This window comes from Hoplias malabaricus, chromosome X1 (assembly GCF_029633855.1).
Source record: "Hoplias malabaricus isolate fHopMal1 chromosome X1, fHopMal1.hap1, whole genome shotgun sequence".
Classification (NCBI taxonomy): Eukaryota; Metazoa; Chordata; class Actinopteri; order Characiformes; family Erythrinidae; genus Hoplias; species Hoplias malabaricus.
This window is the reverse complement of record NC_089818.1, coordinates 15,955,524-15,974,828: the sequence shown is the minus strand read 5'-3', so window position 1 is coordinate 15,974,828 and position 19,305 is coordinate 15,955,524. Positions and strand designations below refer to the sequence as shown.

General features: G+C 42.6%; 2 protein-coding genes across 4 annotated transcripts; one reads left to right on the top strand and one right to left on the bottom strand.

The window, feature by feature from the left end:
- Window positions 1-704: 704 nt before the first annotated feature.
- On the top strand, window positions 705-5,118 carry LOC136675870 (complement C1q-like protein 3). Its single transcript, XM_066652664.1, has 3 exons — window positions 705-1,102; window positions 1,704-1,987; window positions 4,717-5,118. Exons 1-3 carry the CDS (start codon window positions 817-819, stop codon window positions 4,894-4,896), a joined length of 750 nt encoding a protein of 249 aa, XP_066508761.1. The 5' UTR covers window positions 705-816; the 3' UTR covers window positions 4,897-5,118.
- Window positions 5,119-7,182: 2,064 nt separating this feature from the next.
- LOC136675925 (phosphotriesterase-related protein-like) lies at window positions 7,183-12,041 on the bottom strand. 3 transcript variants are annotated; one of them, XM_066652738.1, is made up of 5 exons: window positions 11,973-12,041; window positions 10,597-11,041; window positions 9,562-9,827; window positions 8,242-8,382; window positions 7,183-8,046 (listed from the first exon to the last, which is right to left on the bottom strand). In XM_066652738.1, exons 2-5 carry the CDS (start codon window positions 11,026-11,028, stop codon window positions 7,836-7,838), a joined length of 1,050 nt encoding a protein of 349 aa, XP_066508835.1. In that variant the 5' UTR covers window positions 11,029-11,041; window positions 11,973-12,041; the 3' UTR covers window positions 7,183-7,835. The 3 variants fall into 3 exon arrangements, with proteins under 3 accessions (XP_066508835.1, XP_066508836.1, XP_066508837.1); XM_066652739.1 differs by having other exon boundaries at window positions 11,969-12,006; XM_066652740.1 differs by lacking the exon at window positions 11,973-12,041 and adding an exon at window positions 11,503-11,519.
- Between the last annotated feature and the right edge of the window lie 7,264 nt (window positions 12,042-19,305).

Genomic DNA, 19,305 nt, shown 5'->3' with positions numbered 1-19,305 from the left:
TCAGTTTGTTTATTCATCTGCAAAGCAACACTATAGTCACAGCCATTCGCACTCTCAATCTGTCACAAACATGAGCTCTTTCTCTCTCTCTCTCTCTCTCTCTCTCTCTCTCTGGTGATTCACAGTGCTGTAACTGTTACAAAAAATTGGGAATCAAAAACCCTCAATGGGACAAGAAACTGAACACTGAATCTGCAATGAAAACTGTAACTATTAACACTACACCTCTCTCTCTCTCTCTCTCTCTCTCTCTCTCTCTCTCTCTCTCTCTCTCTCTCTGCACATGCTCCCATCTTTCCAGAATCTCAGTAGCGCTGACCAAGACCTCATTTGCTCTCTCTCTCTCTCTCTCTCTCTCTCTCACACACACACACACACACACACACACATTCACCTTAACTGTCATTTTCCCTTTTTTAATCTCTCACCTTCTCACTTTTAGTAGCCCCTCCCACTATCTCTCACACACTCTCTCTCTCTGTCTCTCACACACACTTTTCTAGCCCCCCCCCCAATCAGGTGTGATAAGGGGGATGCTCTTCTGCACTCCTCCTTTCTTGTGTTTTCTCCCCAGCGCGCGCGTGCATCTCTCCAAAACTACCGCGCGCACCAGAAGAGCAGCTCGAGCTCACACTCTCCATTCACTGACCGACACGCGCACTCACTTTGGACTTCGGTTTGTTTATCTGCACGCGCGCACACTTCTGCGAGGCGAAGATTGCGGCGCGCGAGACGATTACGGCGGCGCCCAGGCGCGAGCCAGCGAGGCTGGGTGTACGGGCGCGCGCGCTCGCCGCCGGCTTGCTGGCCGTGGTCATGGTGCTCGCGCTGGTCGTGCTCATCCCGGTGCTGGTGCGCGCGGCCGCCGGTTCCGCCGCAGGATCCGCACGCTACGAGGCGCTGGGCGCGTGCAGGATGGTGTGCGAGCCGTACGCGAACGGTCACGCGGGCAGCGAGACGCCCGGCACGGCGCTGCAGCCGCCGCCCACCACGCTGATGCGTGGCGCGAGGGGCGAGCCCGGGCGCGCGGGGCGAGCAGGACCACCAGGTCCCCCAGGACCACCGGGGCCACCAGGGAAAACGGGAGAACCGGGGGCTCCAGGTAAGCGCACGACTTTAAGTGCTTAATCGGTCATAAATACCCCAGGGCACTTACAGCCAACAGTTACACCTTTTTATTAACGACTTACAATTTTTAATTGTTATTACTGATGATTTTACACCTATAACACCTTCAGTTGAAGTTTTACTGCAAAAAAATATTTGAAGTGTGTGAAATTACCCACAGGTGAGAGTGTGTTTCAGTGAGTCCAGGTATGACGTGGGTTCAGAATTTAACAATAAATAGTTATTAAATGCTTTGTTAAAATGCAACTACAAACTTATTACACTCCACCAACCTCCAGGAACCCACAGGAGATGAAAAAGATGCTTTGAAGTCTCTGGATGAACCAGTCTCTGCTCCATAGAGTGGGTCCCCACATAAGGGTGGCCATTTTTCAAACAGGTTTAGCACTGAATCACGGCTACATCCAGGCCACCAGGTGTCAAAAGAGTAACTGCTATATACCACATGGAACCACTGGAGAAAACAATGGACCGCTGTTGAACTCCAAAGTGTATATTGTGTAAATATAAAGTATATTATTGACTTGTTATGATCTAACAAGTATTTCAAATGTGTCCAAAACCTAAACAAACAGGCCCTCCAGGACCCCCGGGAGCACGCGGAGTGACAGGTGTGATCAGCGCAGCCACATACAGCACAGTGCCGAGGATCGCCTTCTACGCTGGACTCAAGAAGCAGCATGAGGGCTACGAGGTGCTCAAGTTCGACGATGTGGTCACTAACCTGGGCAACCACTACGACCCCAGCACGGGCAAGTTCACCTGCTCCATCCCCGGCATCTACTTCTTCATCTACCATGTCCTCATGAGAGGTGGGGACGGCACCAGCATGTGGGCTGACCTCTGCAAAAACAACCAGGTACGAGTCGGGTTTTAAACTTGACACCTCACACCAGACTTTGGCTCGCTGGGCATTTTATAGAAACACTTCGCTGGTGCTTCGCTAACGTTGTGCTTCCACAAATGTCCATAGCATTCAGCAAAGTCAGCATGCAGCCATTAGAACGTTGCTATGGTGACAGCATTACTGGCAAAGCTAGATGAGCGTCTGTGGAGAACTGTAGGTTCACAGCTTATTAAAGGCAGATTAAACCAAGAGGACTTTCTGTAACTAACACAGTGTTTCGGCTTCAGGGAGATGTTCCATGTCCTTGGCTTATTTGACTGCTCCGCTGGCACCTTTGGAAGATCCGACCTAGTTAGCGTCCATACTGTGGGTGTAGAGTTAGAGTTAACCAATCTCACTGGTGGCTTTATTAATAATATCTTCATATGACTTTCACTCATTGAATACTTTATTAGAAACAGAGCCTTTGTGTTTCCATGGAACTGGCCACAAAATTAGAAACACACACTAGTCCTTGATTATGCCCCTGATATGACTTTGCTGTCCAAGGTTCTGAAATTTTGGCACGTTTTCTGTAGTTGATTTTGGAACAGGACAAGCTTGAGGAATGTGTAAAGGATTGGATTGGCCAGTTGGTATGGGAACATACCTTTAGACACCTGAAAAGAGTCTAGCTCCCAAATAATATCATATAGCATTAAGCAGCTGGGCTGGCAGCAAGTAGTGTCGCAGTCACACAGCTCCAGGGACCTGGAGGTTGTGGGTTCGATTCCCACTCCGGGTGACTGTCTGTGAGGAGTTGGTGTGTTCTCCTTGTGTCCGCATGGGTTTCCTCTGGGTGCTCCAGTCTCCTCCCACAGTCCAAAAACACACGGTGGATTGGTGACTCAAAATTGTCCGCAGGTGTGAGTGAATGTGTGTGTGTCTGTGTTGCCCTGTGAAGGACTGGTGCCCCATTTTACATTACTGTAGTCTTGTTTTGCGGTTAAGAATAAAGGATAAGTTCTAAATTGAGCTTGATATCTGAGCCCTATGGGGCATTCCACAAAGCATTTAGCTAGATAACATAAGCCCAAAGTTGAGGACTGCCCAGCTCTTTTTCTATTGGATGGGCTTGACTTTGGACTTATTTAAAGTTATTTGACTAATTGAGAAATCCTGCTTTGTAGAATACCCCCGATTGAAAACCGTTTTGGGACCACATACAAATGATGTAACTCAGAGAGAAAGGGAGGAACCCAAGGAGAAACTCAAAAGAAGGAAAACAATGGGAACCCAAGCTCTAGAAACTGGGCCTTCAAGATTAGTGAAGAAAAATAAAATTTCCTGAAGAAATGAGGGGGAAAAAATGAGGAATGAGCTCAAAGGGTTTTTTTTTATTTTTATATTATTTAATTTTTGTAAAAGGGAGAACAAAATAGTTCTTGGCACAGAGTACGGCTGGGCAGTTCATCGAAAATTAATTTAAAATCGACCTTAAGAACTTCTAATCGACATAATTTTTTGTGTGTACTGTCCCTTTAAAACCATGCTACCAAGATGCAGTCATGTGATTCTGCTCCTATATGCCACATGGAAGCAACCTAAATGCAGAGGTTGACCAAGCGACTCAAGCAGCTCGTACCAAAGATAAACACAGCGTCTGTGGTTTGGACGTGTTTTGCTCTGACTTTAATTAAGACGACACAATCAAAAATTAGTCAAATGTAAACACTGAGAAAAAACAGTTTCGGCGACCAAAGCACAATCACACACCAAATATAAACAGTGCTCAGAAAACAAGAGAGGAACAAGCTCCCGTTCGAAAAAATATCCCAGCTTTAACACTGGAGCATATTTACAGCCCAAGCCTCGTCACTGAACTGTGAGTCAAAAATACAAAAGCAAAATAATCGTTCGTTAATTATAATCGTGGTAAAATGTACAATTAATCGTGATATTGATTTGCGCTCATATCGCCCAGCACTAGCTCAGAGCGCGCAACAGAAGGAACCTCGAAAGAAAGCGAGACCCAAGAGTAAATACTCAGAGCAGCTACCAAAATTACCATCCAAGTCTGTGTCAGAGCTGTGAAACACCAGGACTGAGCACAAAACTGTGGGTGAGCTTGGCTTTTAAAGGTGTCGCAAATGGCCTGTGATTACTTGGGCGGCACGGTAGCTTAGTGGTTAGCACGTTCGCCTCCCAGCGCTGGGATCTTGGGTTCAAGTCCCATCTGGGTGGAGTTTCTATGTTCTCCCTGTGTCTGCGTGGGTTTCCTCCGGGGTCTCCGGTTTCCACAGTCCAAAAAAAAAAACATGGAGGGTAGGTGAATTGGCTTCTCTAATAACTGTCCTGGTGTGTGAATGAATGAGTGTGTATGTGAATGAATGTCTGTATTTGTGAGTGAATGTGTGAGCCCAGATATGGATTGGTTAAACCCTAGTGCCCGATGCAGTCCTCCAGGTGGACGGTCGTTCCTGGTCGAGAGTGCCGCTTCTCACCAGTGTGTGTGTTCTGAGCAGTGTGGATTGTAAAGCGTCCTTGGGTGTCTAGAAAGGCGCTATATAAGTGTAAAGATACATACATACATACATTACGGGGCTCGTCCCTTACAAATGCAGCTTAAATCTGATTGGAATGAGTCTGTTCAGATCACGGAAAATCTGTCCTGCTCAAATCAGACATGCAGTATAATCCGATCTGAGCTACCTGTCACCATAAGGCCTTGATTACTCAGTGTGTACTGTTAACTCCTGCAGGTGCGGGCGAGCGCCATCGCTCAGGACGCAGATCAGAACTACGACTACGCCAGCAACAGCGTGGTGCTTCACCTCGAACCCGGAGACGAGATCTACATCAAACTGGACGGAGGCAAAGCCCATGGAGGAAACAGCAACAAATACAGCACGTTCTCAGGGTTCATGCTTTACGCTGATTAGTGCTCGTCCAGAACTCAGGCACGGACTGAGGGACAGGCAGACGGGTGGATGGACAGATGGATAGAGATCTGGTGCTGGAGCTTAATGCTTCACCCAAAGTCTGAAAAAAGCCTACGTGTGAAAAGACGAGGGACTAAGCTTTCACTTCAAATCTTACCATCTACCATCATTAAAGCTGGACTAAAAGTGTCTGAAACGCCACGTCATCTCGCGGACACTGATGTGGAGTCCGAAGCGGTCAGCAGCTGGATGCAGTGACCCGCATGTGACCCCCAAACTGCACCCACCGGTTAGATCTTAGACAAATCACTGTGACACTTAAAAAAGGCTCAAGAGTTATTCGTCATCTCGTGTTTGTTGTTGACAAGGAGCTTACTGCTCTGTAGGCTCTGATCCTGTGGAAACTGGTTATTAACAGCAATTATTTATCAACACGTGTCATTAAGATGTTTCTGGAACTTCTGGTAAGATTTTTTTTTTAAATAAACCTCATGGATTTGTTATCTGATGTCAGGTCAAGTGTCAAATAAAAGCATCTTCCTCAGCTGCGTCTACATCATTTTACTTTGTATTTTCATGAGTAAAGAAGATTATAAAAATACTGCTTTGTAAAACAAAAGAAACTAAATGTTTGGTGTGAAATGACAGAATCACAGAAAAATTAATAACACCGGGGAAGCTTCAGTTGACTTTTCACAACTTAATTTCCTTCTTCACCTCATAGATTGATAACCTAATCTGCAAAATTCACCGGTTTGTGATGTCACAAGTACATACAAGAGGAATGTTACGGTATAGGTATGAAATAAACTAATTTTTAGTGCAATCACCCTCAACTTCTTTACATTTCTTAGATCTAGCAATTAGCTTTGCAATTCGCTGAAAAAATGCCTTTCATCTTCTATGAGTTGTACTTAATAAATAAATAAATAATAATAATTAAAAAAGGGCGGCACGGTGGCGCAGCAGGTTAGTGTCGCAGTCACACAGCTCCAGGGGCCTAGAGGTTGTGGGTTCGATTCCCGCTCCGGGTGATGTCTGTGAGGAGTTGGTGTGTTCTCCCCGTGTCCGTGTGTGTTTCCTCCGGGTGCTCCGGTGCTTCATCCCACAGTCCAAAAACACACATTGGTAGGTGGATTGGCGACTCAAAAAGTGTCCGTAGGTGTGAGTGAATGTGTGAGTGTCTGTTTTGCCCTGTGAAGGACTGGCGTCCCCTCCAGGGTGTATTCCCGCCTTGCGCCCAATGATTCCAGGTAGGCTCTGGACCCACCGCGACCCTGAATTGGATAAGCGCTTACAGATAATGAATGAATGAATGAATAATTAAAAATATGGTATTTCTTCAGATCTAGGAGCAGGTAAAATCCCGTAGTAGCTGAGTGAGTGCAGGCGTCTGTAGAGTAAAGGACTAATATCCTGGAGTCCACAGTCAAACAGCACCTCAAGTTTCCTCAACACACATGTGCTAATTAGAATATGTTAGATTTGTAGCAATTACAACAAAACTAGTCATAGAAATGAGCTGATGTTTTCTTTATATCCCCTCAGAAAGTCCCTAATATGCTTCCATTCTGTGTACAGCGGTCTAGCTCCTCCTTTTCAAAATCAGGACAGAGTTCATTAAAATACATCAGGATAAAAAGAGATCGGAGTGGTTGTGTCACTAGGAATTATGACTGTTTTGGGAACACAAACTCAAATAAGTGGACCTAGGAAAAACATCAGTCATGAGATAAATGAAGGATACAGGCCCTTTAACTCACGTTAATGGAATGGAAGTGATTTAGGGCCCTAAAATGTCTAGATGTTCACCTGCATTATCCACATTATCTTTTCAGCTGAAGCCGAGAGTGATACTAGTGCAGTTTCATCTTGATTCCTCCTGTATTTAGAGAAAGAAAAGTCACTTTTCCATGCCGTCTCCATGACAACCCACAAACTCTAGCAACTCTCACGTAACGCACAGGGAAAGCGCTCCAAATGGGTGTTTTTCAAAACAACACTCTGCTGCGATGGCTCACTCCGTGCGCGTTCGTTTTTAACCTGACGCTGTTTCACTCGCCGAGAGCCAGTGACAGGGCCGTTTGTTTTGAAGGGAAGTCACTCAGAGAAGCCACCTGCTCCACAGATGACGTATTCACTGGATGTAGACGCCTCAAACAAAGGGCTTCATTGGCCATTAGTTCCAAACATTCAACTTTTAACAATCCGTGTCCCATTTAAATTAAATTGGCAGTGCAATTAAATAAACTGATTAAAGACAGACAAGAAACTGGAATTGCTTTGCAGAACGATGAACACGCTTTATTTCCCTGTTGTTAGTAGGCGTAGTTATTGCTATTGTTAGGCTGCATTTCTAATTAAGCTTTCATCCTTGTATATAAGAATGACAATCACAGTGTGTTAAAGTCTGAACATTGCCCGGATGTGAATATCCTTATTATTCAAAGTCCCATTCAAGAAAGATGATTATGAGAAAGCCTTTATGTGAATCAAAGGACACCTCATTCATCTTCGTGTGCGTTTGAAAATCAGTACGTTTCTTCAAGTGAAATGTCCTTGTTTTATTGAGCTCAGGCTCTGTGCGTGGCTAATTAATCAAATCAAGCCTCTTCCTCGTGGAATTACACAAAACACAATAAATCAGGCCCTGCCTAAAGTCTATTGTGATTTATTTCACTTCTATAATAGTGTTGCAAAGGTAAAGTCTCTACTTCATGGTTTTCATGAGGTGTTGAAGCTCGCAGAGATGAATAATCATCCACAGCTTCATTTGCATGAAACCTATAACCTGAGCGGAATCTACAGTATGTTTGTGCTAAGACACAGGCACCTGATTTTTATCAAAAGCAGTTATAATGCACTTAGGTGTTGAAACCCGATCTCCAGTTTATAGCGCGGCTAATTCATGATCCATTCCAGATCTACTCCAGATCCATCTATTTAAAAGTGAGCCAGCGCTTGGGGTTGTGGATGAGTATTTTGTCCACCTGGCTCTGGGTGATGCCCCGAGAAAGCATTTTCGGCACAATGTTGTTCAGGATGTGGGAGTAGCCGTGGCCCCCGTACTTGGTCAGACGGTTCTTGGTGTGAATGTCGTGAGCGATGACGATCTTGTCCTCATAGCCCTCTTTGATCAGGAACGCCAAGCTTAAAAAGTAACACAAAAAAAAGCTTAAATCGTTCATTAAACATATTCATGAAATGGCATAATTCACTGGCAGCCAATCAGCTACATGGAACTAAAGGTGAAAATTACAGGGCGATACATAAATAACTTTTATAATATACTACAGTAATTGGAAATAAATTGACCTTCAGAGATAAAAACCGAATATTACTCACGTCTGGACTCTCTGGCAGTCACTGGGCATGTCTACAGCGGTGTTGAAAGTGTAGTTCAGCATCTCAGTGCCAAAGAGGTCATACTCGAGGTAGCTTCCCTTCTTTGCAAACTCCAGCAGCTCTGCAGAGTCATATATAGACCTGAGAAAATAGAACATTAAAGAGAAACACAATGGCTCAGCAGCACTGGACGAATGAAACTCTCACTCCCTGAAGAGTGATATTAGGGCTGGGCAATAATTCAATATCAATTTATATCTCAATATAAATACAAATATATATATATATATATATATATACACACACACACACTCATTATCTGTAACTGCTTATCCAGTTCAGTGTCGCGGTGGGTCCTTCACAAGGCAACACACACACACACACATTCGCACCTACGGACAATTTTGAGTCGCCAATCCACCTACCAACGTGTGTTTTTGGACTGTGGGAGGAAACCGGAGCACCCGGAGGAAACCCTCGCAGACACAGGGAGAACACACCAACTCCTCACAGACAGTCACCCGGAGCAGGAATCGAACCCACAACCTCCAGGTCCCTGGAGCTGTGTAGCTGCGCCACCATGCTGCCCATTTATATATATATATATATATATATATATATATATATTATTTACAGCATCAGTCACTAACTGATGGTCATTATGGGGCACTGTTGTCAGTTCAGCACTCGATTTATATTTAATTACAATTTTTAATATTGACAAAGCCAAGAGGTTTATGTTTAATTGTGATGTCATGTTTCTTGTTTTTTCATTTCATTTTCATATCAACCAAAATTAAGAAATATATAGTTTAGCACATGTAGATACCAATCGAGGTAACAAGAGTGTTAGAGAGGGGATTGTACATTAATCAGTTCTACATTATTTTATGGCAGAATGATGCTGCGAAAAGGACAGTATCATAACAAACTAAGATCTGAGCCAGGACACAAGTGCAAAACAGCTTTTTGGGAGGAAATGAGGAAACAGAGGCTCACTGAAGGCAGGTCCATTATAATACAGAGGAATCAGGAAGCAAGCGACAGCAACTCAGAACTCAATAAAGAAACAACACTTCCAAATAAGTGGAACAACAACAGAAAAAAAAACACATTTTGCTGTGTTTGAAATTACTCTGAATCAGGAAGTCAGAGCTCACAAGAACTACATGACTGACCTCTGTGTGCCAAATAACCTTAACCCTTTCTTCACAGCGACGTAAAATACTCTGTTAAATCTCAACTGCCCTTTCATGCCTGTGCTTTTTCAGCACTAAAGATAACGATGTAGAAGCATCACACTGCGGTTTAATTCCTCACCTGTCCAGATGAGACATGACAGTTTTGGAGATGTCCCCTCCAGCCTCCTGGAGGATACGAATGGCCTCTCCTGGCGCAGCACTGTCCCGACCTGGGTGGATGATGACCGGACAGCCCAGCTGACTCTGAGCTTGGGCAGTGGCACGGAGGACTTTTTTCTCACTGTCTGTGATAGGCCAGCTGCATCCAATCTCTCCGATCACACCACAGCGGATATCAGTGCCGTCCGCCCCATGGAGCACCTCACTTATGATGATATCAGTCAGCTTTAATGGAAAAGAAAACAGGCATCAGTCTGGAAAAAAACAAATCTGAGAAGAAAGTTAAACTCATTTAAACAATGAAATAATTAATTGTTTGACTGATTGTCCGTAAGCGCTTATCCAGTTCAGGGTCACAGTGGGTCTGGAGCCTACTGGGAATCACTGGGCAGGAACACACCCATGAGGGGGTGCCAGTCCTTGGCAGGGCAACACACACTCACACTCATGGACACTTTTTGAACCACCAATCCACCTACAACGTGTGTTTTTGGACTGCGGGAGGAAACCGGAGTACCTGGAGGAAACCCATGCAGACACAGGGAGAACACACCAATCTCCTCACAGACAGTCACCTGGAGCGGGACTCGAACCCACAACCTCCAGGAAGCTGGAGCTGTGTGACAGTGAGAATACCTGTTGCACCACTGTGCCACCCTAGAACAAAAAAAATCTAAAATTATATTAAAAATGTGGCTTCAAGGATTAATTAAATATTTTTAATGTAGAAACATTAGCGATCACAAATTATTCATTAACTAACACAGAACATTTGGTAATGGCAAATTATTCTGTAACTGCTCTGAAGTTTTCCGTAACCCTAAACACTTGAATAAATGGGGTAGAATACGTCCCGGTTATTCACTCAGCCCTGGAGGAGGTGGGGATTGTATTATTCACCCTTAAATATGAGGTTTTGAGTTTACTTGTAAATTCACATTTTTTTTTTAGCTCTGCAGGATGACAGAGTAACAGAAGAGTAACAGAAACACACCTTCTCTACACTCAGTTTCTTCGTCTCAGCAGAGTGTGTGGCATCCAGGTAGTACCCTGCCCCTGCTACAATGTGGACCCCTGTGTCTTGGGATAACTGCTTCATCACATGCATGTTGCGAGAAATGCCTGTAGTGGTGTTCTCCACGATTGTTCCTCCTCCAGCTTTTTTGTAGTTAAGCAGCTCCTCTTTCACAGCCTCAGTCTCCTGGACCAGCATCAGGTTTTCCTTGTGGCTGTAGGGGTTCTGCTTCAGCCAGTACAGATTCTTCATCTCGATGGGGGCCGTGGCTAAGGCTTCATCCCCTGGGGCTGGAGGACAGTAGCAGCACTCGTAGGACATGGTCAGATGCTCATGGGTCATGGTGCGACCCAGCAGTTCTGGATCCACCAGGCCCAGCACCGTTTGGACTTTTCCACTCAGACCGGACATGGTTCAGTTGATGCTGAGTGAATAAAAAAAAAGGATAAACACTTTTATTGTTGAAACAGTTGGGTTTCATATTCTAAATAAAAAATTAACTTCACACATATCCCTATTGTGCCCAGCTTACAGTCAAGTGCAGATCTGTAAATTATAAAGAGACAAGAACTGTTAATGCCTGAGGCCACTCCATGAGTTCTGAACTTTGAACCCTCTTAAACGAGCAAAGGACACTTCATCTACTTCTGATACTTGTGTAAGATATTCTTCAGTGGAACAATATGATGACAAAATGTCTATTTACAAAATCCACTTCAGAAAGTAAATGGAACAGTTATGGCCTGCCATTATTAATGATGCATGATAATAATATAATATAATAATAATAATAGTTTATCCAGGTGATTCAAAAGTCTAAATTTGAAAACTCTGAAATGTATTTAAACACAAGAACCTGAATAAACGTGACCCGTTACTACTCACCTTTGGGAAAAATAAGAGGCTCAGAGGTACACACCCTATATGAAGTGAAAAGGCATCCTCTTTGGAATATTGCTGAAATTAGGTTTATATATAATATATATACATTTTTAATTCTCCCTTAAACGGAGGAGCCACCATTCTAATCCGTTAATGTTATGGCTGCACGATTTAAGATGGAACAGAAAGTTTAACGAGAAACAGGTGAATAAATTGTCTACCTTCGTAAATTACGAATATATGAGTTTAAGCAGGTCTGCGCCGTTAGTAAAAGTACTGGTTTGCACCGGAAACTTTGCTAAATGTAACATTATATCAGTCAATGACTGTATAACTGCAGAAGCGATTTAATAAACCTCACTGTAAAGTCTATGGGCTGCAACCACAACATCCCGGAAGCCTGTATAATATTTATTACTTTATTAAATTATATATAAAATCGTAAAAACATGCATTAATCATGTAATACCTACAAGGAAGCGGAGCACTGGTCACTCTCGGCTCTGGTAGCGTCCAAATAAGTTCAGGGGTTCAAAGTCGCGATATTTGAATACCGAAATATCGCGAGACTTCATTAGTAAACCGTAATCACAAACTACTACAAAGGAACAGAGTGAATTATTACTATTAATATTTAACTTAATGAATTACTTTAAAGAAATTATTTTGGGGTTAATATTTTTTTTCATTCATTTACATATGTATTTATTTAATATTTCAATGTATTAATCAGTTACTCAATAACACATCTTACAGTACAAACGTATTGTGAAGATGCCCCCTACGATTTATTATATTTCTATGCAAAATGGCTAAGTTAAAGAAATAAGAAATGTTAGTGGATTAAAAATAAGTTGATCCATATTCATTAAGAAAATGTAAATAAACATTTTTATTTATTAAAACGTTGTAATTCTATAATTCAGACTCTAGTCCATCTGTTCTTCTGCATACCTTACATGTCCTCTTTCACCTTGTTCTTAAAATGTTTAGAACTTCCACAAGACCACCACAGAGAAGGTATGATTTGGGTGGCGCATCACTTCCAGCGCTGTAAACACCATGTCCACTCACTGTCAGAGACAGTAATCTGTTGCTGCATAGGTTGTGTTGATCATCCTCTAGTGCATCACTACATTAGTGGACTATTCTCAATTCAGCAGAGACATTGAAGGGTTTAAATGCTGTGTCTGATCCACTCATATCAGCACCACACATACTAACACAGCACCACCACGTCAGTGTTGGGAATGATCCACCACCCAAAACTGAGCACACTGAAGAACAGGGAGAAATAAATAAAATCACCACATAATTCCTCATTTGGCTGGCAATGACATAAAAGTGTGGACTCTGACACTGGCTCAGTGCAGTAGGTAACTCATACTCTGTTATAAAGAATGGCAGAAATGCTGAAAGAAAGACAGATATTTTTGGATGATATACTGACCAGTTGTTAATAAAGCTATAAAAACGTAGTGTGGAGGTGATGTAATGAGCAGTGACAGGTCCCAGGGCGTCATCTGAGAGGGCTGTGATTACCTCCATGCAGAAAATTAACCAGAGACAGGAGAGGTATGAGGCCTATTCATTAGAGATGATTTACAAATGATGGCAGGCGATTTCAATTCTATCGCCCCTTTGACTCTAAATAAAACCACACACAGCAAATACAGCTGTTTACAATTTTATCATAAGACAATATATAAGAATACAGGTCTATAGACTTCCTACGTTTTGGCGAACTCAGTTCCACCATTTCACCATCTGGACTGTGAAAAGCACAACAACTAAGATGGAACTGTAGCAAAAGCAAAGCGTGTAACATGGTGCTCTGCCTATCTTGTTTATCTCACGTCCATGTGTTCGTTATTGTTTTGTTATTCGGTCCTTCTCTCCCCCACATCCTCATGTGCTTCATCTGGGAGTGATAGGATGCCATATGCTCCGAGTGGTCTCCTATCCTGTGCATTTACACTTGTCCTCTTAACATGATGTTGTATTATTTGCTAAGGCTCTTGTAAATTCTTTGCTAAATGTTTTCTGCATTTTTAATGCATGGGGGAAATTAAATAAAGGCTGCTCTCTGACTTTGCCCACACACCTGCTACTCAATTTCTCCTAAAAGGTTTGGATTACTATATCACTGCAAGAGTGTCTCCATTTATACGCAGACACTTCAGAAAGTCATAGGAATCCGACAAGGCCTGCTGCAGCGTATCTGGATCCATTCACACCCTGTGGACTCAATGCTAATGTGAATTCTGAAGCACTGAACCATATCACAAGCCGAAAACAACACAATCTCCCTCGGTTCTAATGAGCCTATTTTGTGCTGTGGTGACGTACAATCTGCTTTTCACTAAAACATCACTGGCTCTGACCAAAGACCTCAGCTCTTTTCCTATCATGCACGCTTGACTTTGGACTGAAGTTTATGCGGCTGAACTGAGAAATCCTGCTTTGTGGAATACCCACCCAGGTCACAGCAAACATTTTGTCACGTAGATGATTTACGTCCAAAGCAGCCATGTCTGGAGCTGGTGCCGAGATCACAAAGTGTCAGTGATGCTGTATCAGCAGATGTCCTTCAGCAGAATTCCTTTTTTGCTGCTCAACATTTCCTACTAATTCACAACAGTAAACAAACAGAGTTTGTGCTCGTCAGCCACTTCACAAATAGAGTACATAGCTTTGTTTTTCACAGCTGTAAATCTGGGCCTTTCATCTCGTTCTGCAGTTTTGATCTCAGCTGAAAAAGGGCTTTGTCCTGATTGGTGCATCAAGTTTATCTGTAGATGCCGCGAGCGCTGGATTATCCGAACCTTGCACGGTAGCTCAACTTCAGGTGGGAATTAGTTCAGGATTAATCTCTCCATCTCGCCCGGTTGTGCGCTGAGCCATTCCGAATCAGTTTTTTATGGAAGTGAGGGAGCGTCAGGAGCGCGGTTATGTCACAGCACATGTTTAGCTCGGAGCTGAGTTTGCTCCAGAGGATGAGCTCATGGCTGAAGCGCCTGATGCCTGATGGCCACGGTACCTCGGCCACATGTCTGAGAGAAGGGAGACATCATGTTAGGTCAGGTACTCAAATCTGCTCCTGGGAGACAAGTCTGGTTCTGTGTTTTTCTGAGCACAGAGGGTTACTTCGACAATCTGCGCAAACAAGTGATGGCTTTAAATGGCTGGAAAATTAGCAGCGTCTATTTCACCTTCAGAAAATGTGCTTGTAACTTCCATGCTGTTCAGAACAGAAGGCACCAACTGATATCCTTACATAATACAATTAAAGCAACCAAAGGTATTACTTCTACATTCAACAGCTTCAAAATCACTGTGATGTTTCACTAAGCTGTAATAGGGAGAATAGAGGCTCTGTTGTAGCTACTCCAGGCTCAGCACTGCAGAAATTCATTCATTCATTATCTGTAACCACTTATCCAGTTCAGGGTCGCGGTGGGTCCAGAGCCTACCTGGAATCATTGGGCGCAAGGCAGGAATACACCCTGGAGGGGGCGCAAGTCCTTCACAGGGCAACACAGACACACACACTCACACCTATGGACACTTTTGAGTCACCAATCCACCTACCAACGTGTGTTTTTGGACTGTGGGAGGAAACCGGAGCACCCGGAGGAAACCCACACAGACACAGGGAGAACACACCAACTCCTCACAGACAGTCACCCGGAGCAGGAATCGAACCCACAACCTCCAGGTCCCTGGAGCTGTGTGACTGCGACACTACCTGCTGCACCACCGTGCCGCCCACTGCAGAAATTGCACTCTGCAATCTTTCTGAGGAGGGTAAGGAGCTTTTTATTTTGTAGTGTGTGTAATTTTTAAAGCATCCATCCTATGTTTGTATCTGCACACACTATGCATATGTATGCTAAAAAGAATCTTGCACACTATAACGTCTACCTAGATGATAAAAATCATATTTTCACAACTCCCTGGGCACATGGATGAGGCTCATTATACAGTAACTCCTGTTGTAATCAGTCACTGTGATGGTGTTGTTCTGAAGGGAAGGGAGGAGCTGTGATAGACTGATGACTGAAATCGCTGCATTCACCACTGAGAGTTCACAGTGAGACCTCAGACTAATTTATGAAGTGCTCTCCACACTCAGTGTGGGTCTGAGACTCCGAGAGTGAGGAGAACACTGCTCTCAATAACCTTTACAACTCTCAAAGTACAAATCCCCCACTGTGTCAAAGAATAACTCTTATGTCTTGTACTTTTAACCTTCTTGTACCTTTAGGACTGATATACTTTGTCCTTCAGAAGAACAAAATGTGTCTGAACGCACACTAGGCAATTGAACTGCAGTGCCTTTCTGTGTTAGACTGTGCCCCCTGAACCCTGACTAGTGCATGAGTAAATTAGACTGACCTCCAGTGGCCAAGTAGGCGAACCACAAGCACAGAGCCAGCCACTTCAGTCCAGATATCTCTTCATTAAAAAGGGTTTTCTAAGGCACAGAGTGCACTGGTGCTGATGTTTGTTATTTTAATCATGTACTTTGTGTTTATTTGTACTAGTTAGGAAATTAAATCAAATCACCATGTACAGCTTTAAGCACAAAAGCAAAGGAACAGAATCAATAAAACTCCACTCTGAAGAGTACAGATGCTCTTAGTGATAAACAAGATAAGGTTTATCACTAACTTGAGCTGATTTTGCACTTTATCTGAGAACAGCGTTACTTCAGGCCTATGCTCATTTTAGTTGGGATTTTTAATGCGTTGCTGTCCTCTAGTGGTGGAATTTTTAAGTGCAGCTCACATCTAATTCCAGACCAGACCTTGGAATGGAGCTGATGGAGGACAAAAAAATACAAGGCAAGAATATTGCCTAGAGTCCAAATTAATGTATGATAACTTCACCTGAGATTCTTTTGTTCTTTCCTGATGTGTGTATAAGTGCGAATTTAATCACATGTGTTTTATACACAGAATATAACGCAGTTAATCGTTGATCGCACTCTACCCTTACATTACACCCACCCACATAACTTTGTGGATTTTTTTAAACTTTAGGTCTAATAATTGACTGTATTGTTATGATGTTATCAGTGCTTACATAAACGTTTGCTCTTGGAAATATATTTGTGAAATAAAATGTATAAGGCTTTTCAAAGTATGTATACTATGGCTTTAAACTTGCATAGAGTATAGAGTAAACCTAGGGTGACCAGATCTGAGATGATACGTCTTTCGGGAGGGAGGGGGTTCGGCATGAGCTTTGCCTGACGTAAACAAGGACTACTGACGTGCAGACTGACCAATTAAATGTTTACAGAGAAGGTTATCGACCAATAACGGTAGCGCTACAGTCAGACCGTCCAATCAGAAGAGTTTAGGCTACTTCACCACGCCCCCTTCTCACTCAAGCGAACCAATCGGAGTAGGGGAGGGCGGGACTAGTTTGTGAACAAACGCTTCTCGAAGTTCTATGTAAGCTCTAGAAAAACAAAATCCCAGGCGTTTGTGAAATTCCGCCCGGACATTTTTTAAGTCTAAAAAAGAGGACGTCTGGTCACCCTAGTAAACCTCTAGGCAAGGTATTTTTACACAGAATATTCAAATTTAAATATGACTACTGCCACTTTATAATGCTGTACTCGAGGACTATATTTGCACATTGGTCATAGATTCAGTTTTATTGTTTAATCTACTTTTATCAATCATATTTGAATAAAATCTAATAAAGAAACTGCTAATTTAGTTTTAATGTACTAACGCAGTGACAAAAATATATTCTGGGCTACAGAAAGTTTTCACAAGTATGAAGTTTATCTACAGTGCCTCCAGTGGTAATTTGGGAATCTGACATGCCTCACTGTAATCCGGACTCAGTCATAAATGTGAAGGATTTCCAAATAACGATGCTTTCACTTCTCCTCCGGTATATTAGAGATTAATCCACTTTTACCATTTTAACCACACATTCATGTCGTCCACGTTCAGCTCATGAAAGCTCTACATTTCCCCCATGTCTCGCGCATTTATTTTAGACTAAGGATCCAAAAAAGATACAAACATCTCCCATACGCAGATAGATATGAAAGCGACAGTTACTGGTTAAACCTTGGAGGCAGCTCATACACACCAGTGCAGATTTAAACACTTTAAATCTGACGAGTTGTGCTACCTTGTCGAAATGTGGTACTTTGCAGCTCTGCGCATGCTCAGACCCATATGTTTAATGTGCTTTTTTGTGATAAAGCTGTTTTTCTCCGGTGCATTAAAAAATACAAAATTTAGTCGAGTGTTAGTCGAAACTGTACACGGCGTATTAGATATAATAAATAAATACATGTAAAACCATTTCTTATCACAGTAATTATCTTATAATTTCTTTAATAAGAGGATTTAAGCTGTGCATATCCCCTGCTTTTACTTCTGTAGGCAGCATTTTCTGATACACTATATTTAGCTTATCAGAGGATCTTGTCTACTGTCCTATTTAAGCAACCGTACGTATAAAAGTACTCCATGGCAGCACAATTCAACAAGGTAGCACACCTCGCAGTTTTGTAAATACTATGCCTCGGGTGTCTTATTTTATGAAAGTGTAAAGGTAAGTGCTCAGTCTCAGGGGTTAGGTTTGTACACAGGACTGTATTTATGTTAAGAAAGGTGTTGCTTAGATATTTTCCTCTGTCTTTTCCTCAGCATTCCACCAAATGTAATATTTCATGGCTTTATAGCATCATAACTGCATTACTCTTACTCAGGCCCAAAGAATGAGTACTTCAAATAATCCAGACACTAAAGCTAGGATAATGGATTTGGATTTTACTGTCAAATATAAACTATGATGAATAATCCCATTGTCCCTGTGAACTTTAAAGTACCAGCAGGATCAGGTACAGCAGATATAGTGTATAGATTATTTCACACTGAAAAGAAAGACACACACACAGCACCGGTATAACTGATAACTTAGTATTTATGTACTGCATAATCTGCCCCTCACATCCATATTCAAGACACTACATACGATATATACAGCACGTTCAGATATACACATCTGGCTCCTCTGGCAGAGATGAGCTCATACGTCAGAGAGGCGTCACATGGCAGACAACAGGACCCTCGTATTCACACCCTTTCCAGACCTGTGCCAGATGTTAATTGGATAGAGTGGTGTCAGACGCACTTTAACAGCCACACATCCCTTGCCAGTCCTTAATGAGCTCAGAGGACGTTAATGACTTCTGAGAACAGCAGATCAGTGGGTAAAAAAAAAGAAAAATGAAAGAACCGTAGAAAAAAAAGGCATGTGACAGTGAGGCAACACTTCTGGTGAAGGGCTGAGAGCGAGCTGAACAGAATGCCACTCTGTTTCCAGACAACAACCACTGAAGCAGTGGTGGTAAATTAAGAGTTTTCAAATGGTCCATGGGTTCAAGGTTGAATGATGTACAGTACTGTGCAATTAGTTCCAGTCAAACAGCCATTAAATACAAGCTATTAATTTTTCAGCATCAGGAAACACAGCCAGGTACATGTACGTATGTAAGAGAAAAATGCAGAACCTCAAGAACTAAATATATTCTCATGGTCCAAGTAATCCCAATCCCAAATTTAACCAGAACACTCTGAAATCTTCATCCACCATCTCAAAGATTCTAAAATAAACTTTACATGTTTGGGCCTAAAATATTTAAAATTGTAATTTACAAGAATCGTTTTGGTGCTTTATAATGTCTTGCTAGTGTCTCAATTTCCTATAAATCGTTTAATACTATTTGAAAACTTTAACTTTATTTTCCTTTAACTCTAACGCTTTATG

Excerpts from the sequence above, each read along its gene's own strand:
- LOC136675870 (XM_066652664.1), top strand. The coding sequence starts at position 817 with ATGGTGCTCGCGCTGGTCGTGCTCATCCCGGTGCTGGTGCGCGCGGCC. Across the intron at positions 1,103-1,703 it reads GGGAGAACCGGGGGCTCCAG|GCCCTCCAGGACCCCCGGGA; the intron begins GTAAGCGCACGA and ends CTAAACAAACAG. Across the intron at positions 1,988-4,716 it reads ACCTCTGCAAAAACAACCAG|GTGCGGGCGAGCGCCATCGC; the intron begins GTACGAGTCGGG and ends TAACTCCTGCAG.
- LOC136675925 (XM_066652738.1), bottom strand. The coding sequence starts at position 11,028 with ATGTCCGGTCTGAGTGGAAAAGTCCAAACGGTGCTGGGCCTGGTGGAT. Across the intron at positions 9,828-10,596 it reads AGAAACTGAGTGTAGAGAAG|CTGACTGATATCATCATAAG; the intron begins GTGTGTTTCTGT and ends TTTCCATTAAAG. Across the intron at positions 8,047-8,241 it reads GACTGCCAGAGAGTCCAGAC|CTTGGCGTTCCTGATCAAAG; the intron begins GTGAGTAATATT and ends TTACTTTTTAAG.